Source organism: Eretmochelys imbricata, chromosome 6 (genome assembly GCF_965152235.1).
Source record: "Eretmochelys imbricata isolate rEreImb1 chromosome 6, rEreImb1.hap1, whole genome shotgun sequence".
In the NCBI taxonomy this organism is placed as follows: Eukaryota; Metazoa; Chordata; order Testudines; family Cheloniidae; genus Eretmochelys; species Eretmochelys imbricata.
Genome location: NC_135577.1, coordinates 18526116 through 18552666, shown reverse-complemented (window position 1 = coordinate 18552666; position 26551 = coordinate 18526116). Strand labels below are relative to the sequence as shown.

The window sequence follows — 26551 nt, the reverse complement described above, 5'->3', positions numbered from 1 at the left end:
GCTGGATTGTAAATAGTTGGAGAACCACTGACCTAATTAATGAATCACGATTCACACTCGCACATAGACCTTATACTACTTTTTAGGGTTGATGAGTTACAGATATGCATATTAAAGAACTTGAAACTTATTTTTATAAGGGTATAAGCGACAAAGTCCCTGTAAACATGCTATGGGATTTGTTTAGCCTTTTCCAAGAAGCAGCACTTCGCTGATCTCCCAACCACCACGCCTCCGCCAGAAACTAGGCAGCACTCCACCCCCCAAATACTACTCCACTTCCTCCAGACCCCCCTGCAATCCGCTCCCTGCTGTCCCCCACATCACCCGACAGCCCATTTTCCTGCACCCCTAAATCTGCCTCCTTCTCCCCCCCATTGCCCTGCTCCCCCTCACTTGCTCCATCTACTTTTAGCACTTAGAGATCCTCACAGTCCTTATGTCCCATCTAGCCCCCAAACAAGAGTGGCAGCCATTTTGCCTGTGGGCATGGCTTCCATCTCATTGAAAACAGTCGGAGGTGGCAGCCAGCTTTATCAAGGGCAGCCTCACTTCCACGAGCAGATGAACTGTAGGGAAACGGTAGCCATATTGCTGGCTTCAACCTTGTTGGCAGTAATAGGAGATGGTGACCAGCTGTAATTAGGGAAAATTTGTGAGTTTTTGCCTTTCATCGTGTTTTCAGGTCGAGGTGGAGAACTGTCAGTATTGCAAACTCTAGTGATTTTAGCACAACTCTTTCATGTGGTCCAGCCACTAGAGGGGGACAGAGCCATGCTGGGTAAGCGTGGGTTACACTAGCACATCCCTTTCTTTAGACCAGGACTGTCAAGCTGTCTGGGGGGGAATTAGGAACGTGGACAGCTCCCAAGAGACACGTCACTCACTGGAGTTGATTTGTATCCTAGATCTCACGCCAAAGATGCTGGCAGCCAAACCTATAGTAAGCTATTGACAGGTTTATTACTAAGGGTATATCTACACAGCAATCTAAGCCCAGGCTCAAGCCTTATCTCCCTTGCATCCCCACACCACTTGTGTTAACCTAGGGCTCGAAACTATGGTCCAGGACCCTGCAGGGCTGGCAGGTCTGAGCCTGTGTTAAGTGGGACCTATAGTCCAAGCCCTATTGCTTTCCTGTGTGCATGTGGCCGATTTGACTCAGGTCCCAGAAGTCCTCCGGATGTATCCCAGAGTTCCTTGGGGCAATTTCCTTAGTCCTGTCTGTGCGGACAATGGGTGGTGCAGTCTGTTGCACTCTATTGCAAACAGAAGCCACTCCCTTTGCAAACGGCAGCAGCTCAGATCAGCATTAACCCATTATCTGCTGAACAGCGGTCTGCCAGCACACTGTCAGCGAGCCTGCAGGGTTTTCAGTGGAGACTGATCAGAAGAAGGTTTTTTGCAAAGAGAACTGCTTCCTGGTCCCAAGAGCACAGCCAGATTTTGGTGCATGCTGCCCAGATGCCCCTGCACAAACAGCCCCAGGGAGGGCAGAGCTCCTGGCTCAGCATGGCTGGGGGAGGATGACCCCCGACACCCTGGCAGTTGCCCCTCCCTACAGGACAGCCACTTGGTCCCCGCTCCGGTCTCTGGCCCCCCTGCACTCCCTGGGCTGTGTGTGCAGGGTCGCCTGGGCATAATTCACTGCTAGGGCAGCGAGTGGGATCCAGCCCCAAAACTCCCCATAGCCTCCTGCAGTGGTAGCTCTGTCTCTGTCTCCTCCTCACTGCTCTGCAGAGTTCCCTGAAGCAGGGAGCAAAGCTGACAAGTGGGAGGCAGCTCCCAGCACAGGCATCAACTCCATGGGTGCTTTGGTACTCAAGCACCCACAGAAAAAAAAATAGAAGGTGCTCAGCAGCCACCAGCTATAATGGTTCCGGGCCCCAGGGATGGCCACTGATCACTTGCCAGGGTGGGCCCCTTTGGAGGAAAAAATAAAGTCAATGCCTGTGGCTACCAGGATGTTCGAGGTCATCCTTCCCCCAGCCATGCTGAACTGAGAGCCCTCCCTCCCCCTCCCCCTTGCAAGACAGCTTCATTGTCTTCTCTCTGTCCCTTTCTCATGGGCTCCTCCTGCCCTTCCTGGGCTGTGTGTGCAGAGTTGCCCAGGCAGCGTGCACTGTGAGGGTGGTGAGTGGGACCCAGCCTCTAAACTTCCCCACAGACCCCCGGGGATCCCTTATCCCTGCCTCCTGGGCTGCGGTGGGATGGTGGAGCACACTGCACCCCAAGTCCTGGGGATATACTTCACTGCTCCATCGCCAGCAGCAGCCAGGCTCCGATAGGGGTATGTTTTTCCCCTGAAACCTACATTTTATGTCAAACTTCAAAACAGACAAAAATAAATAAAAAACCAACCAGACAAAAACACCTTCATTTGAACAGCCCACTTTAAACATTAAGAATTGCAAAATTTCACTTAATAGTTTGCCAGGCCTGGAGACTGATGTCCTAATTATCCTCAGAACAGGAGCACACAGGCATTTTCATGCCACTGTGACTCACCCTGGAGGTGCAGAGCCCAATTCTCAGATTAGATGGTAGTTCAGTATAAAGCCTTCACAAACTGCAGTCATTCTATTAAGTCAGGTTTCAGATTTACTGTATTTATACAGATTTATACTGTATTTTCCACTGCATGCATCCAATGAAGTGGGTTTTAGCCCACGAAAGCTTAGGCTCAAATAAATTTGTTAGTCTCTAAGGTGCCACAAATACTCCTGTTCTTTCTACTAAGTCAGACACCAAAGGCGCAGGGAGAAGAGCTCAGATCCCCCAGAGGAGCAGCCCCCCCCCCCCAGGTCCCAGAACATCCAATGGGCAAGGAGAGGTGCTCAGGCCGTTGCAAAGGGGTAGGGCTCCCTGCACACACACAAAAGGTGAAATTTCAGGGCTGACAGGCCCCCTCACTCCTAAACCCCCAGCTGCTGCTGCCACTCACATTCTCCAACCCCTCCCATCTTCTCCTCTCCCACTCCTGCAATCCCTACCCCCTCTTACCTGAGCCTTACCTGAGCCTTCCCTGCTCCTGTTCCCATATGTCCCCCTCCCCATAATACCCCCATCCTTTGCTGCAAACTCCCCTTCCTGTATTACTACCTGCTCTTGCACCCTTAATCAGCCTTCCCTCCCCCCCGCAGCGAGCAGTCACATGTAATTTGTTTTCTTTTCAACAATAGTATCAGTGCCTTCTGAATATTCTGCTGTGCTTAGATGACATTTCTCCTAAATAATAACCACAAACAAAAAAAAACCCTCAACAGAGGCAGACTTTTCCAAAATGTTGAAAGTAAATTCTTGAGATTTCTGCCCAGGGTGAGTTTCAAACTTCAGTCTTACGGACTCAGAGAAGTGTTAAACACCCCATTAATCTCAATGAGATGTTCTCCCCATGGAGATGGACACAGCCTGAAACAAAGGCTCTAAGATGTGTGAACTGGTCCATTCGTGTCAGTGGGTGTCCCTTCCTCCCCCACCAGTGCGAGACAATTTATGATATGGGCCAAGCACAGTACCGGGTTTACAATGTCTGCCATTCCCACACTAGGAAGGGGCCCATTACGGACCTGTCTAACTCATCCACATGGCCGGGTCTGGCCCCTCGCCCAGGGCAGTCCAGCGCCCAGGCATTGCTGTGTGAGCAGCTCCCACCCAGCAGGTCCCGCTCACCTGTAGGGGGCTCACCGCCCAACAGCAGGCTCAGCTCTGTGGGCTGGCCAGGGCTGCTGGCCGGAGGGCGGATGGATGCAGCTGGGCAGGGTGAGCTCTTGGGGGTCACATCCCAGGGGTCTCCCCACTCCGCAGTGCAGTTCTGGCTCCGAGCTCTGCTGCCTGCCACCTGTGGGGCCCTGCCCGCTCCCCGGGGCCGAGCCGCCTGGGAGCGGTGCAAAGTCTGGGCCGGTCTCAGCCCGTTTTTGTATGGGTGGAGGGCAGCATGGAGGGCTCAGCCGGGCCCCACCAGGCAAGTGGGTCCTGAGGTAGCCCAGCCTGCACAAGCCCCAGTCCTGCTCCTGCCTGGCTGATGGTGCTGCCCCCAAGGGGCTGGCTCCAGCCAGTCGGAGTGTGAGGGTGCTGAGGGTGGGGGCCGTGGTGTGCAGGGTGCAATGCAGTTGTGGTGGGAGCAGTCTTGGGGGGTCTCTTAGCATGGGGGTGCTAGCCATAGCAGGTCTGTATGTAGGGTCTCTGGGTGGGGGGGCGTATGGTGAGGCACGGGCTCACCCCTGAGGGGAGGGGTATGCTGGCAGCGCAGGGCCAGGCAGGCCAGTGTGCATCTGGCGGCTGCTGGTTTGTAAACAGTGCCCTTATGCTGGGCTGTGTGGAGCAGGACTGCCCCCACTGCGCCGTGCCCCATTGCCCCCAGCCAGCCCCTCACTCCAGAGACCGACCCCCACAGCCCATGCCCCATTGCCTCCATGGGGGCCCACAAATATGTTTGGTGCTGGACCCACAAAAGGTTAGTCCGGCCTGGTCAAGTGTACCTGTGCCCGGCTTCTCACCCCAGTCTCAGCCGTGTGTTCTTGGTGCTTGCTCTGAGCATGCTTGTTCTACCACCCAGAGGAGCAGGACTTCCCCTGATCCTGGCATACACGAAGGGAGCAGGACTCAGTCACCCTTAGAAATGAAACCCTTCCAAAAGCTGGCTCACATGAGAGAGGTAGGGATAGAGGTCAGACACCCCAGATCCTGGCACACACAGAAGGGAAGAATGTGGGTCTGACAGGCACCATTCCCCCCATTCTCCCCAAGCACCTTGCTACTTACCTTATGTGTCCTTCCCCCTCACCTCCCCTACCACCCATCCACTTTTATCTCCCTCCCCTCAGTGCAGCCCCAAATCCCTCTCATGCTTATTCCCCCCACTCATGCACCCCTAAAATGCTCCTCTCTGCCAGCAAGCATTCATGTAACTAATTTTTTAACAATAATCCTTTGATTACATTTCCCCAAAATAACAATCTCCCCAGACACACATTTTGGCAATCTGCTATCCTGCCTTTTCCAATTGTCTCCACAAGTAGGGGTTCAAACTGACCTGCGGTCAAAGGGCAACTGACTATTCCCTGGAACTATCCAGTAAAATAGCGAAATAAAATAACCTGGTCTAAACCTTAACTATAGCATCACCCTGTTATATGGGACCAAAAAGACAAAGGATGGGGGAAGAAAGTATAATTATTCCAATTTTTCACATGGAAAATTGAGATCCAAAAAGATAGAATGGTAGAGCCAGGACTTTAACTACAAGAGCCTCCTTTCTCTTTCAGAGAACTGTGATCATTGTCTTGTGGGTTTTTTTTTTTTTGAGGTGGAGGGGGTTTGGTCTTAGAAAAGTGCTTTTTGGATTGGACACAGCCTCTCTTTTATATGGTTGTGGTTTTTAAAGTAGAACTACTTAATAATCACCGTTTAAAAATTAGTGCCAGTACTACTGATGAATTTTACACATTGTGTAATTTGTTTAAGTGTGTCAGGAAAATTAAAAAGCTCTGACTACTGACCAGACCAGACCCAAACAATCATGTGAAAGCTATGAAGAGGCAAAACAAAATCCAGGTAGGGTTGCCTGGAGGTGAGGGGTGAAGGGTGGCACCTCCCAAACATTTTTGAAATGTCATGTGCCATTTCCAGTATATTTGAAAGTCTTCAGACATTTCAAAGGCAAAATTCTATGCAATTAGAATAATAAGAGCATTCCTGGTGTTCATCTGGAGTTCTGCACTAGAATAACTTTCTAGTGTCTCAGATTACATATTGTTAATATAGAAGTACATCAAAACCCAGTCGACATGATTATTTGCCAACAGATGCACACACAACTACATTCTAAAACCCAGCCTCAATTTGAGTTGATGGGAGAATGTATGGAGGGCCATGAGCAGCGCCAGGATTAAGTTTGTATTCAGATTTACAGTTAAATCAGGACTGAAAACCCTTTATTTTACACATCATTTTGTTAGAAAGAAAAATCAGGTTATTCCTGCTTCTGACCTCAGGAACAATGGACTCCCATGCCCTCTACCATTCTCAGCCAGGCCCCTGAGATCCCTGTTACACCAGAGAATCATGTTGTGATATATGACAATGTTGCCATCTTGAGGTTTTATCACAAATCTCTTGATATTTCATGTTTTTCTGGAAGTCCTAGCTCCCAGAGTCATATGACTAAGGAAGACTCTCCATTTTTTTTTTAAAAAAAAAGCTAAGTTTCTATTCTCATGGTTGCAGAGACAGCCTGAACATGAACCCTAAAGTCTGAAAAACCAGAAGCCAAATTAAAGCAATTCAGTGTATTCCTTAAAAAAAAATCTCACGAATTTTAAGACAGTAACATGACTATGCTCAGTTTAAGACTCTTTGCAGCCTGACTTGTCATTTTTGAACATTTGGCAACATACAGTGAGTGTGTATCTTAGTGCAACGTTTTAGCATCAAACTTGTATAAAATATTTTTTAAAAAATCGACATGCCTCTATCTCCCTTTTTTAAAATTTATTTTGTATTTGTTCTGTTGTTTCTTTCTTTGCTCAGATATTTTCTTCTCTTTCTGTTTCTTTTTTTCCTTCAGTCTTTTGAGTGTCCATGTTTGCCCTCAAATTTAGCTGTTTTCTTTTTCCTACCATTCCTCCCTCACTCCATCTTCTCCGTTTTCCTCCTGCTGCTCCTGACTCCCTCCACACTTCATTAATTCTTTCTGTCTTGCTCTCTGTATCCTTATTAATTCTCCTCTGTCCTCCAGGGGTGTCCCCTGTTTTCTTTACAGTCTTTCCCCACTTAGATGCTCATCTTTGGAGGTCTCTCTTTCTCTGCACCATGGTGGGTATTTCCCAAATCTGCCTTAGCCTTATCTCTTTTAATCGAATATCTCAAGGTGTCTCTATTGGAGGGGTGTTCTTTCCTTACTCCCTTTATTACCGCTGAGTGGCAGAAGGGGTCTCTGTCTAATTCCAAGTGAGGTCCATTCCCCTCAAAAGTCCTCCCACAACTTTAGGATCTCTTTTGCCTCACCTTCTCAGGTGTCCCCTCTCTCTCTTTTAACCTTTAAATTTGATGGGGTCCTTCTCTTCTGCTTCAGCTTGAATGCCCTCTTCACTTCACTCCTCCCCAAAGTAAGGTTTATCCCCTCAGATTCCCACATATACCTTTGGGGTTTTTCTCCCCCATTCAACCCAATCTTAGAATCTCTCCCCTAACCCCCATTGCAGGCTCCTCTCTTCCTGCCTCCAAAATATCTTGGGGGCTCTACAAACCCTAACAGAACCTGGGCACTCCCCAAGAAGTGTGGATTTCTCTCCCTTGTATGAATTCAGGGGCTTTTTTCTCTCCCAAATGTTGGGGTTCCCCTCTATTTGGCAGAGTAAAAATATTTTTAAGACAACTGAGGTGATGAAGGAGGCCATGCAGGTGACAATTCTGGTGGGAGGGGTGTCTCAACATGTGTGCAAGATTTAGCAGCTTTTGGAGGTGAAGAGGACTCGTGCTTGGGAGTGCAGGGGGCTTGCTATGAGCCCTTGAAGGAAGGCAAAGATTCTCATGATTGCAGGTGGTCTTTGAGGTGCATATGGTCATAGGTGGTCTGCTGCCATGGTTACCCACTCAGCTGGCTGGCAGCTCCATCAGGAGCCCAGGCTCTGCAGGGGGGTTACAGAAACCAGCAGAACTTCTGCTTTTATCACCCCACCAGAGACTCTGGAATAAGCCCTGCCAACAGAGTAGGGTTGCCAATTTTCTAATTTCTGAAAACCAGACATTATAACAAGAGTGCTGGAACCTCCCCCTACTCCGCCTCTTCCCTTGAGGCCCTCCACTCACTTCTCTCCCTGCCTCCCCGCATTGCTAGCTGCTCTTACAATTTCCCCTTCCTCGTCACTCAATCCTCTCCACCGCCCCATCTCCCTCCGCAAGCTTGGCTGCCTGTGCTTCCAGGGCTGGGATGGGAGCTTCAGCTCATGATGTGGAGCCTGACTACCCACAAGATGTATGTATGAAGAGGCCCTGAATGAGCAGGGTCTGGCGTGGGTTGACAACCCGTCACCTCCCCGCACCTCCTCCCCACCACCTGCAGTAACCAGGCTTTTTGTGTCTGGTGAGTCCATTTGACGGACACGGTACAGGTCCCCTTTCGACTGGACTTTCCAGTTGAAAATTGGACACCTGGCAACTGTATAACAGGGTCACACAGTTGCCCTCCTTTGAGGGACTCTTTCCTCCTTAATCCTTGGGGAACCTCCTGCCATGGGGATCTTCCGCTCTTTGTTTCTCCCCCACTTTGGTCCCTGGTCTCAGTGGAATGTGGGTGTGATGCAGCCAGTGCTGGGCCTGCCAGCTGCCTCCCCTCCCCAGGCCTGAGGGTCAGAGCTGATGGGGTGGGGGCAGAGACAGGAGACATCAGTTTCCTGCAGGGCAGCAGCAGAGCTAGTGCCGGGGGCGCGGAGGGTCAGGATCTCCCAGTTCCTCCTGCTCTGAGCCTGGCCCAGCTGCCTGGGGTGGGGCCTGCTCTGATTGGGTCGCACCATTCCCGGGCTGATCAGTGCCAAGTCCAGCCTGGCTGGTCAAGAGCTCAGTGGCAGGACTTTTTTACTCTTCTGAATTCTGGTTGGTCAGTGGAGAGGGTGAGGGGGCAGTACTCAGCAAGGAAGTCTTATCCCAAACCTTATTCCTTATTCGTCAATGGCAGAGGTTTGAGGCGTCTAGACCATTCCCACTGTTCATTAGTGACGGGTAAAAGGCAAGGGGTGGAGTTTAGACAGACAGTTCCACCCACTGCTGGTTTCTCAGTGGATAAGGAGTGGGGCTTGGGTCAGTGTCTGTAGCAGGACTTCTGGCTCATTCTGGATGCGGATTGGTCCCGGAGCGGGCCTGTCAGACCAGCTGTGATGAGCCTGTTCACGCCGTGATCCCCCTTCTCTGCCTTTCTCTCTCCTGCAGCTTGGAGGAGTGCTGTGTCACAGATGCTGGCTGTGGGGATCTCGCTGCTGTTCTCAGAGCCAGCCAGAGCCTGGCAGAACTGGACCTGCGCGGTAATGATTCTCTGGGAGATGCCGGCGTGCGGCTGCTGTGTGAGGGATTGAAACAGGCAAACTGCAGATTAGAGAGACTGTGGTAAGTAACATTTGGCCTCCTTTTTGCATTCACAGGTGTCCTTTATGTAAAGTGCTCAACAGGGTGCATATCTGGTGTCTGCTCCCTGCAGTTACAAGGAGAATCTGAAAATCAAGTGTCCCTCCAGCACTTGCATGAAGGACTCACCATATGTTCCCAGCCTGCCATGTTTGTAGCAGGGTGGAGGATGTGTAAATCACTGTTGGTGGCATGGGAGATGGGGAGGAAAGATACACAGCTTCACTGCTGTGTTGGTCTGACAGGTCTGCTGTGAGATCTACTATCCCATGAAAATAGTCTCCACATAGAACTGATGGAAGCTCCATCACTTGGGACATCTTAATACTCCACTAGACAATTCACAGGAAAACATGTTGTAGAGAGCAATCCTACACTAGCAGGGGGAGGTACTAGGTCATCTAATAGGGGTGGCATGTAAGCCTGGTGCAGTGCCCCTTTCCACCCCTCCCCCCATGTTGTGGCTTTAATGTGCTGCAGAGAAGGGGGTCTCTGGAGAAAGTGGAAGTGACAGCTCACTCCCCACCATCACCCACCAACCCTTGATTGACAACAGCCACAAAAAGGCCTGCAAATCACGTATGAAGCCTGCAAATCACCAGCCAGGCAAGTTGCTGCTTGTGAGGAGAAGGGTGATAGACTGTCCAAAGGTTAATTTTATGTATGTCTTGGCAGACCCACCAAGATGTGTCGGGGGGGTGGGAATGGGAAATGTGATGTACTTTCAGAAAGGTCAGTGTCCCATAGCATGACTGGGTGAGAGGGGAAGAGAATGAGAGGAAGGAAAGAGGGATGGAGAAATAGCGGTGTAGTGTGAGAGAAGAGAAAAATCACATAGAGATCAGGGACCAGGATGGGGTATTGACAGATGGGCAGCTTTGCCCATCCAGGGACTAGAAGACAGAACTTCTTACCGATGTGACAGAGATATAGTGTGGTGTTTGTAACCCAAAGATGTTTAGCTTGGTGAGCTGGGAATTATCATCATTCTAGGTCCAGCCAAGCAATAAAAGATAGGCTGAATTTGGAGAAGCTGAGATAACGCCACATTCCTGAGCTGTCGGAACATTTGGGAACAGTGCAACTCCCTTCACTGGGCTCCTGATATCTATTAGCCCAGCTCCTTCCCCTTAAGAAAATAAGAATGGCCATACTGGGTCAGACCAAAGGTCCAGCTAGCCTAGTGTCCTGACTTCAGATAGTAGCCAATGCCAGGTGCCCCAGAGGAAATGAACAGAACAGGGAAATTATCAAATGATCCATCCCGTTGCCCATTCCCAGCTTCTGGCAAACAGAGGCTAGGGACACCAACCCTGGCTAATCTGGCTAATAGCCATTGATGGACCTATTCTCCATGAATTTATCTAGTTCTTTTTTGAACTCTATTATAGTCTTGGCCTTCACAACATCATCTGGCAAAGAGTCCCACAGGTTTATTGTGCATTGTATGGAGAAATACTTCCTTTTGTTTATTTTAAACCTGCTGCTTATTCATTTCATTTGGTGACCCCTAGTTCTTGTGTTATGAGAAGGAGTAAATAACACTTCATTATCTACTTTCTCCACACCAGTCATTTTATAGACCTTTATCATATCTCCCCTTAGTCATCTCATTTCCAAGCTGAAAAGTCCCAGTCTTGTTAATCTCTCCTCATATGGACGTTGTTCCACTAATCATTTTTGTTACCCTTTTCTATACCTTTTCCAATTCCAATATATCTCTTTAGAGATGGGGGCGACCACATTTGCATGCAGTATTTATATAGAGGATGGATATACCATGGATTTCTATACAGGCAATATGATATTTCCTGTCTTATTATCAATCCCTTTCTTAATAATTCCCAACATTCTGTTAGCTTTTTTGACTGCTGCTGCACATTGAGTGGATATTTTCAGAGACTACCCTAAAGAGACGCTAAAATCTCTTTCTTGAGTGGAAACAGCTAATTTACACTCCATCGTTGTATATGTGTACTTGGGATTATGTTTTCCAATGTGCATTACTTTGTATTTATCAATACTGAATTTCATCTGCCATTTAGTTGCCCAGTCACCCAGATTTGTGAGATCCCTTTGTAACTCTTTGCAGTCTGCTTTGGACTTAACTATCTTGAGTAGTTTTGTATCATCTGCACATTTTGTCACCTCACTGTTTACCCCTTTTTCCAGATCATTTATCTCTATGTTGAACAGTTTTGGTCCCAGTATAAACCCCTGAGGACACCACTATTTACCTCTCTCCATTCTGAAAACTGACCATTTATTCCTACCCTTTTGTTTCCTATCTTTTAACCAGTTACTGATCCCTGAAAGCACCTTCCCTCTAATCCCATGACAGTTTCCTTTGCTTAAGTAAAGTAATTGTGTTATTCACCATAGTTTCTACCTATTTGCCAGGTACTGAAGTTAGGTTTACCAGCCTGTAGTTGCCAGGATCACCTCTGGAGCCTTTTTTAAAAATTGGGATCACATTAGCTATCCATCAGTCATCTTGTACAAAAGCTGATTTAAGTGATAGGTTACATACCACAGTTAGTAGTTGTGCAATTTCACATTTGAGTTCCTTCAGAACTCTTGGGTGAATGCCATCTGGTCCTGGTGATTTATTACTGTTTAATTTATCAATTTGTTCCAAAACCTCCTCTGATGACACCTCAGTCTGGGACAGTTCCTCAGATCTTTCACCTAACAAGAATGGCTCAGGTTTGGGAATCTCCCTCACATCCTCAGCCATGAAGACTGATGCAAGGAATTCATTTAGTTTCTCCGCAATGGCGTTCTACTCCTGGAGTGCTCCTTTAGCACCTCGATCGCACAATGGACACACTGGTTGTTTAGCGGGCTTCCTGCTTCTGATTTACTTTAAAAAAAATTGCTGTTACTTGTTGAGTCTTTAGCTAACTGTTCTTCAAATTCTTTTTTGTCCTTCCTAATTATATTTTTACACTTCACTTGCTAGAATTTATGCTCCTTTCTGTTTTCCTCAATAGGATTTAAATTCCACTTTTTAAAGAATGCCTTTCTGCCTCTCACTGCTTCTTTTACTTTGTTTAGACAATGTAGCACTTTTTTGTCCTCTTACACCATACAGGAAAGTCAACAAGCTCTGAGTTATCTCAGTTACAGAATAAATTACAGAAGGCAAAGGATCCCCTGAGGGCCGTGTCTGTAACAGCCAATCTCTATGGCATTTTTTTTGGCATTTTTGTGGGGTCCAGGTTTTGGGATCTTATCCTGGAATAATGGGGCCAGCACAGTGAGTTCATCCACAGAACTGGCTTGCGGAATAACAGGACATGTAGGAACCATCTGCTTCTTCTGCCGCAGCTGAAAGGTTCCCATCTTGGGTTATTCTTATAAAAGCATTTGTGACTCGTATGTACTGTGTAAATGGGCCCAGTCTCTTTGTGCACTAGCCAGGGAATAGGTGTCAACTCATTGCACTGTATTCCGTCCAGGGTGGGGAAGTAAACAAAACAGGTCTTCCTAGTTTATTGTTCTCCTCCCCCATGGAAGGAGACACCCATGGTATGGGCGATTGCCCAAATGCTGTTTACACATCAGGATACCCCAGTGTGCACAGCTGCCCAAAACTCTGATCCTGGCTTCTCTCTTCTCCCCAAATGGGTACCTCTCCGTAAAGCTGTAAAAACACATTGATATCTTCTCATACTTACCAGCAGGGGCATCATTTTCTAGGGGGCAGTTGTCCCCGCTTCCCACTGGACTTTCCATAGGTTTGTATGCTCCATTATGTCTTCCACTCCCTGCTTTTCTTAGATGTAATGTAACTCCATATAATGTTCTATATGCTGTCACAACTTCACCCCCCACCCCTGGAATTTATCTGAGAGGAGGCCCCTGCTGACGAGCCCTGTTGTGTAAGTTACCACAAGTCATGCCTCAGACTTTCCACAACACACTAAGGGCTTGGTCATCCTGTTTGATAAAGGGTGGTCTGTGTTTTCAGGGTATGCCTTGATGACAGTCTGTTGCATGAACTGGAAAAAACATGGGAACAACAAAGCTGTGAGAATGAATTTTTGTATTGTGTCCTCCAGGCTAACAACCGCAGGAAAATTTGAGAATGTCATTTAAGATCTACTCTGTCCACAGTCAATTGCTTTTGCTCTATGTGCACTGGAGTAGGGTAGTTTTGATTATAGATGTCAAGAAGTGAATCCACATCTGAACTGGTAATATGCTCATCTAGACTACCCTGTGGAACTCCGTACCAGCAGTGTAATCTTAATTATATGAATATGTCCATTTTTCTACTTCTTTAACAATGCTGGCATAAGTCCTACTGGAATGACAATGAAGCTGTGAGTAACAGTTATCTACCAAGAATTCTCTGCACCTCTCCCAAGAAAGGTTCACCTGAGGCTTGGGGAATAGCTAAGGCTGCCTACAAGATGAGCTTTTAGATTCTACTCTTACTGATATCTCAGTGCAGTACTTAGGCAAAGTGCATCAAACAGATGATGTTTCCTGCTTGCTTTAAACCAGGGCAACCTGGACAATGTATCTGCCCACCTAGGAGAGAGCCCTGACTCAAATGCATGCTTGCATTGGTGTGCTCCTAAAAGCAATTCCCACCTCTGGAGCCCTGATGTAGTCAAGAGGCACTCTCTGGATTTAGGGCCCAGTAGTTTTAGAAGGGGTTTCTGTGACTAAACCCAATCTCTGCCTGTACTTGGATTAAAAACATTTGGTCACCCCAGATTGTAGATAGAGCCTGGACTTCCTTCTCAAATGCTGCCCTGATTTTTGTCCATGATTCACATTTTAAGGACATAGGATTTTAGGGTTTAACTTGAAGACACCCAACTTCTCTTCCTCCCCTTTATGTCCCACACAACACAGACTTGCATATTTTATAATTAAGGTTAAACTCTGTAAAATCTGAAGACCTGAGTAAGAAAATTGAATTACTCTAATTTTAAGTAACAAATAATTACAATGTACTTCAAATATGTCTTCTCCAGAATCCACTAGTTTGGAGACTGAGGGATGGGAAGTATTAGGCAGTCTATCAAAAAAAAAAGGGGGGTGGGGGTGGGGGAGGGAAAGCAGAATGAAATGAGAAGACAAATCAAGGAAGAACAGCAGACTGAAAGTCCTGGAGACCAAAGGCAGCATCTAGTGACTATGGATCTACTTGTAGTGTCTGGTCATAAGATGCAGAGATTGTCAGGCGGTCACTCTATAGACCTCATCTATCTGCTGAGATTTAGAGACTGATCTTATTGAACATGTTCTGAGGTTTGATAGCAGTGTCTTTTGAGCCTTCCTATAGGCTTCCAGATTTGCAAATCTGACCCATCTGGAGTTGATTGCCTTATAAGTTTTTTGAGACCTTTGTTATTTCCAACAGAGGAGAGGAACAAGGCATCAGATTTTGTCCTGCATGGGGAGAATTTGATGGCCCTGTAGACATCTGAACTCTTAAGAAGGGTAGGTTTAGGAGAGCGGTGTTTTGATGGAAATGACAAGGAGAACTCTGTTAGGCAGGAATTCTGGAATAGTTCTGAGTACTACTTTGTCTGGTAAAAGCTGAAGAAAAGGGGATTTATTAGATAACACAGTTAACTTCTGGAGAAGTTGATTGGAATTGTCACAATTCAGGGAATTGCACCATTATTTCCCCTCAGTGATCCATCAAGGGCACCCCCTCTTAGGCTTCCAACTCCCCTGGCCACTGCCTCTCCTGGGAGGAGGCCCATGTCTCTCTCCTTTCTGAGTGGGATATTTTCAGGCTGCACAGTTCCCTGCCATCACTGTGTTATTCCCGGCAAACAACAATCTGCCTAAGCAGGTCTGATTCACTCCTCTCCTCAGAGACAATACACAGCATAATAGCCCCAGTTATAAGTTACCATGCAGTTCTTTCTAAGCAAACATATTTTATTCCGAAGGTCAAAGCGCTATAGAGAAAACATATTACAAATAATAAAAGAACCAACATTCATGCTAATAAGTGTAACAGAGATCACCCCCTCCGACATGGGTTCTGGCAGTAGCAGTCCTTCAAAACCCCACCCAGGTGTTTTCTTGTATCCTTTGCTCAGAATGAGAACTCTGTTTTTTGGGGCCTCACTAGGCCAAGTCCTTCTACCCCTCCCTAGGGATTGGGACCCTCCGTGGACCAGAGGTCCTATCCATTTGCTGGATCAGGAAGAAGGCCCTGAATCAGTTTAAACACAAGTTATTTATGCCAAAGTCTTTTCTTTGTTTGTGGGTCCCTGGAGATTCCAGTTTGAATTAGTATATGCAAACTTTTGTAGACAGTGGCTTCGAAATTCCTCTGACTGGAGGAACTACATTAGCATACCCTGTCCCCCTAGCAAAGTTATATGCAATCTTCACAGTAACACAAACAATTACACTTTAATACAATGGACCCCAAAGGTATTACATGTAATTCAGTAAGGTTTATTTTAATTCAGTATGGTTTGTCCATGGTATTACAGGACTGCCACTACTTAAAAAAGCAACATATCTTGAATGGAAGTATAGGGATGAGGTTGCCACTGATACAAAGAGCTATTCCATTAATATGTGGCAGAACCAAGTTAAATGTCCAGCTACTGATAGGAGCTTCCAACCACAGGAGAAAGGTTAGCCATGGCCTTCTGAAGTCTGGCAATGTGAAGGTGAGATTCCAAACTATCTTTACTAGGAGAAACCCTTCAAACTCCCAGGGGGCTACTTGTACTCAAAAGATGCTGAGGCTAAAACCTTTGATGGAAGCCACCATACAAAAATCTGTGAGAGTTTTTGGAAAGGCTTGATTTGGGATTCTAATAGCGTTTAACTCCTCAGCATCAGAAGACTTTCCACATACAGTAGTAGACTGCAGAAGGAGTCTTTCCTGGTGTAAGGATGAAAATCCACCTACTGTTATAAGAAGTCAAACTGCTGGCGGTTCACCTTCTCTAACTGCAAACTGACTAGAAAACAGAATCCTCCATGGCATGCCTGGTACCTGATCCTTTTAGTAGCAGCCTGCCAGGAAACAACAAGAGATAGCAGGGGATCCGTACCAGGAAAGTGCTTCAACCCTTAAATTGCTTATTCCTTTTCCAGGGAAATCTTCTCGCGCTGAACACCACTGCAGCTTGCCCCGTGCAAGCCCAAACTTCCTGTTTAATATGAAGATGAGGAAGTAAACATATAAGCCGTAATCACCAGACCCAGTGAAAGAGAAAAGACCCTTGAGAGGAATCAGAGGACAAGGGGAATAGTCCCTCATCTTTGGGGGATAAGGAATCAGAAAAGTTTGGTCTCACCTGAGAACATGCACAATAACACAACACACACCATGTGCTTCACAATCACACTATAAGGCAATTTTTTTACTGTGATCTCAGGAATGTGTGTCTGCCAGACATCCATGTGCAGGTGAACTGCATGCTGCGCTATTTACCCCATGGGAAAGTAGGAGGACAGAGTTAGGGATTGCATTACAGTGTGACTATGAGGAATATGGTGTGAGTGTATTGTGTTATTCTTAGTGGTAAGAATGACTATTAATTAATGATAGTGAATAGTCATTGGGCCAGGGAAAGACAGTGAGAATGACTCTACTGCCCATGGATTAGTTGGAGCACTCAGCTAGCAGGTTGGAGACCTCAGTTCAAGTCCCTGATCCACTAGCTATTTAATTATTTATAAAAAGTGGAACTTCAATAGGAGAGACTGAGAAAGCCCCACACCAGAATATCCTGTAGTCCCAAATTTAAATCCATTCTTCATTGGGGGCTGTGGGGAGCTGTATCTAGGACTCACAGATCACACTGGACTAACACTTACCCAGAGGGCACCACTAGCATTTCCTCCAGCCATATGATTAATCTAGTCCTCCCTTGCTATTGGTAAAAGTGCCTGAAATCAAAATGAAAAAATTGAGATGGGTGAACATGAAACGTTTCAACTTGAATTTTTTTTTCTGACTTTTCAACTCATCAAAAATTTTGAAAAGTTTCATTTTCCATTCAACTCTAAATGAAACATTATTGTAATTGTTTGAAGTTGCCAGCAAACTGAACAACCCATTCTGTGCCCAGCTCTAGCCTGGACAGGAGCCTGCATTTACCTGGGGTGGAGACCCCTGTGTTCCAGCTCTGAAACACACTAAAAGGAGCACTCTCTAGGACTCACTGTGAATCCCTTCATGCTACAAGCCCTGTAAACCCACCTCTTGCCATGGCAGGTGGGGCTGATACAGGGAAGGGAGGAAGATCATTTCTCACACACCCAGAAAGCCCCTCTGGGAGCGGGGAACCCAGCTGTGCTAAGCAGATGGGCTGGGAGGGGCACATTTGAACGTCAGCAAGACACATAGCTTGGAATTTGAGTCTGAGGGTATGTCTGTGCTGCATTTTGGAGCCTGTGCAGAGTCTAACAACTTCTCCCCACTACACTGCTCCCCAGCCTTTGCACTACACTGCTGTGTGGTGAGGAGGGAGCAAACGTCAACAGCGGGATCAATCTGATAAATGAAAGCCAAGGGAGCTTGTTGTAAACAGTATGGAGTGGGGCCTGCTTCTCCAGCCACACTGGTAGTGAAGGGGTGCATATAAGTGGGTATGTCTGGGGTGCAGTTGAGTAGGAATTAAACAAAATGGGGAGAAACACCTACACAGGCACACATGGGTGCACAGGACACATGGGGCTGGGTGGGCAAAAGGCAGCAAGTAGTGAGGGGTCTGGTTGGGAAGGGCAGAGGAAACAGGCAACACACCGTGGGGGAAAGTGGATCACAAGAGGGACCCCCTGAGATGGGGTCAGCAAACTGCAAGGGGGCACTATTGGGGGTGGGGCGGAAGGGACTGCTGGGCAGGCAGAGGAAAGAGAAGGAGGCCCACCAATCCACTAATGCAAATTGAAGGGAGAAAGAAGAGGAAAGTCTGAGGGGGAGCACATGCACCGCATGCCCTTGCAAAGAAAAAAGGCAACGATTCCACAGCATCTTCAGAGCAGGTGGAGGTAGGCAGGAAGGCGGATGGACAGCAGGAACAGTATGGGGGAGGAGAGAGAGCTCCACACCACTTCTCCCCACCCCGACCACCAGCAGCGACCAGAATTCCCTGCCCAGATTGTATCAAAATGCACACACAGAAAGGAGCTAAATTAAGGTTGCCTAGGCAGCCTAAAGCTTGGTGGTTCCTAACTTTTGGGTGCTTGATCTTGCAGCCTTAATATTCTCTTAACACAGGGGAGTTTTATATAATTAATTATATGTTAAGGACCTGTAACTTTCAGTAGGTGTCTTTTTATGATTATTTCAATCAAAATAAGTAGATAACATTATTCCTAGCCGCTGTCTCTGAATTAAGAATCCCTTTGGAGATACACATGGGTCTCAGTGAGGGGAGATGCAGAGAATGGGGCATACACAAGTCATTTTACTCTGTATATATCTGTCTCCTGCAGGCTGTGCGATTGTGGTCTCAGTGCTGCATGTTGTGGGGATCTCTCCTCTGTTCTCTGCACCAGCCAGACCCTGACATACCTAGATCTAAGGCGGAACAAACTGGAGTATTCAGGAATGCAGCAGCTGTGTGAGGGGCTGAAACATCCAAACTGCAAACTGCAGAGACTGGGGTAAGTAACAGCTGGGTCCCTTTAGTGTGTACCTGGTATCGCTGTGATGTTGTAAGTTAAACTCAGTGTACCAGGATCACAATGTCTTACAGTGCATGGAACCCAGCCATGGACCAGCCCCACTCTGCTCCCCAGGCGAAGAATAGAGACCCACCGATGTATTCACTGCTTGTATTTTACTAGTTAGACAATTGAACAATGTAGTGGGCTCAGGCCTGAGTCCCTGCTGAGCAGGGAAAGCAGCTGGGCAGCTGCTTTAAAGGGGCAGCCAAGGATCCCCCTGACTCAGGGTAATCCTCAGGTGGTAGAAAGCAGGTACAGCCCACTCTGTACCACCCACTCCCTGCATCACTCATCCTCCAGGTAGAAGGTGTGGAGGAGTATGGAGGTGTATATCCGGGGCAGAGTGCATGGTGCTCCACTTATCCTAGGCTGGCACAGCATCCTGTATATCTTAGGGCCCTGAGGTTCCTCTATGTTAGACCAGAGGCCGTTTTGTCCCCCCACCCGGCCCAGGATCAGGGCAGTGCAGAGGTGGCTTATCACCAGTTTCTTCAGTCTCCTCATCAGTGCTGAGTGTGAACTTGGTGGAATTGAGGACAGAGTCCAGTGTTTTTTTAGCAAATCCCAGATGCAGCATATTTTGATGTTACAAACTCAATTACTTTAAGACAATAAAAACAACCCAGCATTGCCAACATCAAGAGATCAAAAATCATGAGTTAGACCCTTGAAAATTTTTTAAAAATATCAAATTGTGGTTTTTTTAGTGTCTTAACTTTTTAACTCCCTTCTACTCGTTTGCCAAATGTAGTCACATGTTTGGCTGTGTGTGTGTTCTGTATGCTGTCCCAGCTCTGTGGAGATTGTTGCACAGCAGACCTCAATGGAACCGCCCAATGAGAGACCAAGACCCGTTTCAATAGTGGAGGCACCCGGCCAGGTTTATTACCAACGAAGCATGGTCCTAACTCCCCAGATCAGTGTCTGCAGTTACACTAACACATGTGTGCCTGGGATAATGCACACAGCTCAGTGAATGGCGGGACCTTCCATTCTGCCCTTGGTGGGCCAAAGACACGCCCTCTGAGACTCCATTTTATACACCGATACAAACAAGTTACGTATTGCCCCTCTGATGTGGCTAGGTGCCACTTTGTACATGTTGGTTTGATCAAAACGTCTCTATTCATCGTGCTGTCATCCTGACCTTATCTTTAAAATGGGTCAATGTGTTCCTGTTATCTTTGGGGAATGTGTTGGTATCGAGGTGTTTTGGTACCACCCTTCTGGAATGTGCTTGTGTGTGTGTGTTCACTGCCTAGCAATTCTTAGGAATGTGTATTTCTGCAATATCAGCCCTGTTCTTGCCAAATTCTGTCAACAGGGCCTGCCTCCAGGTCACAGCCTGATTTTGCTTTATATTAGCAAAGCTTTGACGACTACTTTAGCCCAAGGCCTCAGGCCTCTGATACAAGGGCTGATGTCTCAAGCTCTCTTCCTACTACACCAACGTGAGTGAAATAACATCAGGTTGAAAAACCAATCTTCAGTGTACACAAAAATTCGTGCCTCTCCCTGGTTGCTCAGACTGGATTTAGTCTGTCCTCACCCATAATATAGAGGAACTTCTATTCCTTTCCTGTCACAGTCTTGATTGTCTGCCATCCATGTTTATTTCCTTTGATAAAAGAAAGGCTGAATTGTAAATAGTTTGAGAAACACTGACCTCACATTTGCACATAGAACTTATACTACTTTTTAGGGTTGATGAGTGACAGATATACTTATCAAAGAATTTGAAACTTATTCAAATAAGGGTATAAGCGACAAAGTTACAGTAAATGTACAATGGGATTGGTTTACCGTTTTCCAAGAAGCAGAACTTCCCTGAGTCCCCAACCACCATGTCTCAGCCAGAGACTAGACAGCACCTCCACCACTTGCATACCCCACCTCCTCCTTCAGACTCCTGCAATCCCCTCCTTCCTGCCCCCCACATTGCCCTGCAGCCCATTTTCCTGCAACCCCTAAATCTGCCTACTTCTCCCCCAAGTGCTCTGCTCCCCCTCACTTGCCCCATCCGCTTTTAGCCCTGTCTCTGGAGCTCCTCACAGTCCCTGTGCCCTGTCTAGCCCCCCGAACCAGAATGGCAGCCATTTTGCCTGGGGGGCCTCCATCGCATTGTAAACAACGGAAGGTGGCAGCCAACTTTATCAAGGGCAGCCTCACTTCCACGTGCAGATGGACTGTAGGGAAACGGCAGCCATATTGCTGGCTTCAGACTCACTGGCAGTAATAGGAGATGGCGGCCATTTTTAATAAGGGAAAATTTTCAAGTTTTCGCCTTTCATCATGTTTTCAGGTTGGGGTGGGGAACTGTCAGTATTGCAAACTTGAGTGATTTCAGCAACAACTTTTTCATGTGGTCCAGCCACTAGAGGGGGACAGAGCCACTCTGGGTAAGGTGGGTCACACTAGCACCAGTACCGGATTTACCATGGCACCGGGCGCACTCTCCAAAGGGGCCCTGGCCTGGCCGCTCTTCTCCGCCCCCCCAGCTCTGTCCGGCGGGGGCAGAAGCTTGGTGCTGCTGGCTCCTGGGGCTCTGTCCTGCTGCAGCAGGGCAGACTCCGCCGGCAACCAAGCTCCCCCCACCCCCGCCTCTTCCCCCAGCGTGCTGGGTTCCCACCCCTCCCCCTCTCACTCCCTCTCCCTGCCGCTGATCATCTGTTTGCCAGCACGAGGGAGGGGGAGGAGGCGGAGAAGAGGTGAGGGTGGGGCCTTGGGGAAGAGGGGTGGAATCAGGGCATATCCCCTCCAGCCCCCTACCATGAGCCGCTCGAGGCAGGGGGCTGGGAGCACCCCCATGACCCCAGCCCACACACCCAGCCCTCTGCCCTGACTCCTGCACCCCTCTCTCACACACCCCAGTCATCTGCGCTAACTCCTGCGCCCCCTCACACCCCCCAGCCCTCTGCCCTGACTCCTGCACCCCCCACGACCCCAGCCCTGACTCCTGCACCCCCACACATACCCAGCCCCCCCACACCCTATGCCCTGACTCCTGCATCTCCACACACACATCCCCACCCCCACCCTGAGCACCAAATGGGAGATCCTACACCCTCCCCCCCACATACCCACCTGCACCCCTCACACCAAATGGGAGCTGCCCCTACTCCACACCCCAACCTCCTGCCCCAACCCTGAGCCCCCTCCCTCATTCTAGCTCCTGGCCAGACCCTGCACCCCAACCCCCAGCCTGCTCCTGCACCCTAACTCCCTCCCAGACCCTGCATCCCCAGCCCTGTGCTCAGTGCACCCCCACCCTCAGCTTAGTGCAGAGAGAGATGAAGAGAACAGGCTAGAACCAGGGAGAAGGTAGGTACCCGCTCTATGTGGGTAGGGGTGGAGGGGAGGATCCTGTTTACCCCCTCCCCAGCCCTGCTGCGCTTACAGTTTATCCCCAGCCCCTCCCTTGCTCCAGGGTCCAACCCTAGCTCCTGCCCCACTGTGTTTTTGCCCCCAGCCCCTGCCTTGCTCCAGTCAGCAGGGACTAATCCTCCCCCCACAACCATGTCCAGCTGTCAGGGTGGAAAAAAATCAATGGCTTTGTAAAAAAAAATCAAAAAATCAGATTTTTTTTATTTAAATCGGATTTTTGAGGAAAAAAATCTATCTAAAGATAGTTTTAATTAAGATACATTATATCTCATCATGGAATAGGGATTCTATAGTATGAGACAATATATTCATGTAATGTTTAAGAAAAGTTTTGTAAATGAGTTCTAATAGTTCATGGATTAGGGACCCAATTTTATGGGGTTCCACAAGCTTCTGTATAGATTATTTACATTAATCTTTTTATCTACCCAATGGGACTCAGTGCTCAATCTAGAACAGGGATCAGCAACCTTTGGCACGCGGCCCTCCAGGGTAAGCCCCCGGCAGGCCGGGTCAGTTTGTTTACCTGCTGCATCCGCAGGTTCGGCCGATCGTAGCTCCCACTCGCTGAGGTTCGCTGCTCCAGGCCAATGGGGGCCACAGGAAGTGGCAGCCAGCACATCCCTTGGCCCGCGCGGCTTCCCGCAGCCCCCATTGGCCTGGAGCGGCGAACCGTGGCCAGTGGGAGCTGCAATCAGCTGAACCTGCGGACGCGGCAGGTAAACAAACTGGCCTGGCCTGCCAGGGGGCTTACCCTGGCGTGCCGCGTGCCAAAGGTTTCCAATCCCTGGTCTAGAAGATACCATCAGAGATGCTTAGTTTTTCAGTTCTCAAACTGTGGATTTGTGTCTCCAGAGGTAACATGCTTGTTAACAGCAAAAATGTTTTAAATAAATAAATAATATATAGAGGCGAGAAATAACAGACCTCAACTTTATTGTTCCTCTGCAAATTTGTGTACACAGAGTCAACCCCTTACCTCTCTTTAAAAGTGAAAAGTTTCAAAAAGTTCAATGAATAGAAGATTGTTGGGGGTGGAATAGATCTGGCCAAGGAGAAGAGGTCTGGAGATAAATGTGAGAAGCGAGGGACATATGCTTTTTTGTTAAAATATTATGTTTGCTGTTGAAGAAAAAAAATCCAGAATACTTAACGTTGTTGTTTTAGTTAAATAAAACAATTTAAATGTCTGTCTGGTGATGTTCTCCTCCTAATTCAGCATGGCAAGAAAATCCTCCAAATATTAATGATTAACCTGTTGAATTGGAGATAGTTCACCTCCCAATGACTTCATAAATATCTGCTTCAATTATCTTTGGTAAACGAAATAACCAAACAATCATTCGTTTTCTGATATAGCTGTAAAACTCATCTGAAAAGTTTTCAAAATAAATCACTGTTTAAAAATGTATAGTGTGTACCTTCTAAAAATGAAAGCTACATGTATCTCTGAGTTGTGAAGAATATGTATTAAGGTTATAACAACCTACAAGAATGCACTTTTATGTAGAAAACCATGATTAAATCGAGTCTTCCTGACTAGTGATTTAAATCATGATTTAAATCAAATCCACCCTGCCCACTGTGATCTTGCCCCTGGCCCCTTCATTCCCCAGGGGGGCCCACAAATACGTTTGGCGCCGGGCCCAAAAAAATTAATCCGGCCCTGACAAGCACTACCCTTTCCTTAGACCAGGACTGTCAAGCTGTCTGTGGGGAATTAGGAGCGTGGACACCTCCCAAGAGACACATCACTCACCAAGGTTGATTTGTATCCTAGATCTCACACCAAAGAAGCTGGCAGCCAATCCTATAGTAAGCTATTTAGAGATTTATTACTAAGGATATGTCTATACAGCAATGTAAGCCCAGGCTTGTGCCCCCTAACCCCCCTTGTGGCCACACACCAATTGTGTTAACCTAGGGCTTGAACCTAGGGTCACAGGATACTGCAAGGCTGGAGGGTCCAAGCCTTTGTTAAGCTGGGACCTAGGATCTGAGTCCTATTGGTTTCCTGTGTGCATATGGCCCTGGCTTGACTCGGTCTCAAAAGTCCTCCAGATGTATCCCAGAGTTCCCTGAGGCTGCATATGCAGAGGTGCCCAGTCAGTGTGCACTGTGAGGGTGGTGAGTGGAAGTCAGCCCCAAACTTCCTCACAGCCTCCTGGGGATCCCTTATCCCTGCCTCACAAGGTGCGGAGGGGCAAGGATAAGGTATCCCTGGGGGCAGCTGGAGCACGCTGCACCCCAAGCCCTGGGGATACAGTGCACCACTCCGCAGCAGCAGCCAGCCTGGGGTGGGTGGGTGGTTTTCCCTCTGAAAACCTTGTTTTTGTTTTGAAATGTTATGTCAAATGTCAAAACAAACAGACAAAACCAGCTTCATTGAACAGCTCATTTTCAAAATTAAGAATTACAAAGTTTCATTTGACTAGTCTGACAACCCTGGAGACTGACGTCCTAATTATCCTCAGAACAGGAGCACATGGGCATTTTCCTGCCAGTGTCACTCAACCTAGAGGTGCAGAGCCCAACTCTCAGATTAGCTGCAGTCGTTCCATTGAGACAGCCACCAAAGGAGCTAATTATGCAGTTTCTGTACTCGTGTGCTCCTTACGGGCACCTGAATCCCATCAATAGCACCGTCATTGTTAGGAAATAGGGTGGACAACAGAGTTTTCCAACAGTGAAACACATTTGTAGGGCTAGAGTGTCAAAACTGGGGCAGTGGAGGTGGAAATGCACTCGGTACTCTGGGATAAGGTTACTTTGACTGGGTTCTGTGCACTGCAATGCGGACGACAGAGCCCTAGGTTTGAGCATGGGTCAGAAAATTCTTAATTGAGGGTTAAAATGCAGAGTAGATGCTCAAGCCGAGGGTTCCCTGACAGAGGTCCACTGACTCAAGTCCCACTAACCCTAGGCTTACATTGCTGTGTAGACCTACCCCAAGAAAAAGAAATGGAAGGTACTGAGAGGTTAAAGCAGGTAAAATGTATGTACAAGTGAGTTACAGTCTATCATTTCAAAAAGTAGCAGAGATGGAGGTGATCAGATCACGGAACAGGGAACCAAATTGATCACATTTCAATTCAGCACAAATGGAGAAGAACTTTAGAAGATTTACAGAGCAGGAACGAGGCACATATGGGTGTAAACCACTTACTAGTGGTAACGAAAATGAGAATAAAAATAAGAACAAATAAAAGATTCTGTCCTGCTAGAATCCAAACCATCAAGAAATGAAGAATTTTTCCGTGGGTCTGTATTTATAAGTTCTCACAGAAACCAAGCTGACAGGACGTGGGTTTTTTCTTCGTGGTGGGAACAGGGCTGCCAACAGAATTGCCAGGCCCCTGGGAAAGGTTTGGGGGCTGGAAGGGGTTGGGCCTCAGGCAAAAGCCAGCCCTACAGCACTACCCGGCCTGCACCGCCCTGAGCTCCAGCAGCGATTTAAAGGGCCTGGGTCTCCAGCCACCGCCACTGCCCCTTATTCCCCCGCAATCCCTATCAGCCACCCTGGGAAAAGAAGAATGCTCTTAGAGACTTTGAACTCACACACAATGACCATTTGTTTTGAATGCGCAGGATTTAACACCTTTCTGCTAGAGTTCTTCATTTGCATTACACAAGACTTCTTTTTTGTTTGATGAGTTACTTCGGTATATACAATGCAAATGTTTGCTATTACAGTATAACAGGGTACAGACAAGTTAAAACAATCCATGCACCGTTTTTTCTTTAAATTTAAACACAAAACACATTTAACATCTATTTTGAACTATACTACAGCACAAATCAGCTGGTCTCGCTTCCAGCTATGAGTTTGTCAGTTCTTAGCTGATGCCTATGGCCTTGGCCAGAGCTGGCCCTTGGTTTATCAGCATCACAAGCACCATGCTCTGAACTGGAGCATTGGCGCCTGCTCTCCCAAACTGGCTGCAGACAGACAAACCCCATTCTCCTGAACTGGCTGTAACAGTAAATACAAGAGTGACATATTACTGTCTTCCTGTAGCTGGGTGGAGTTTCAGCAGTGTCAGGCGAAGGCTGCAGCACCACAACAGCAGATAAAAACTCACCCCCTGTGGGGAGGGGGCGTGAGGAGCCCCTGCAGCACTGAGAGCTGAGATCAGGCTGCTTCCATGGAGAGAGTCTCTGAGCTGGATTTTGCAGCCCCTGCTCCCTGTGAGCGCTGAGTAGCCCCACAGCGATCCATGGGACTGTCCGTGTCAGTCAGTGCTCCCCGCCCTGAGCAAGGGCTGCACAATCCAGCCCTTTACGTGCAGAAAGGACATTGTTGTCCCTGCCCAGAGCTCACAGGGTGAGTGGGGTATGGTGGTGCAGACCAGGCTACAGACTGCACCAGCGC

General features: G+C 47.7%; 1 protein-coding gene across 1 annotated transcript in view; it reads left to right on the top strand.

Annotated features, from left to right (window-relative positions):
- Nucleotides 1–26551, top strand: part of LOC144266498 (NACHT, LRR and PYD domains-containing protein 12-like) — a 121802-nt gene that overhangs the window by 94957 nt on the left and 294 nt on the right. The window contains exons 10-11 of the mRNA XM_077819932.1: nucleotides 8929–9102; nucleotides 18562–18732. Coding sequence (XP_077676058.1) covers nucleotides 8929–9102; nucleotides 18562–18732 — 345 coding nt within the window. The remainder of the gene's footprint in view (nucleotides 1–8928; nucleotides 9103–18561; nucleotides 18733–26551) is intronic.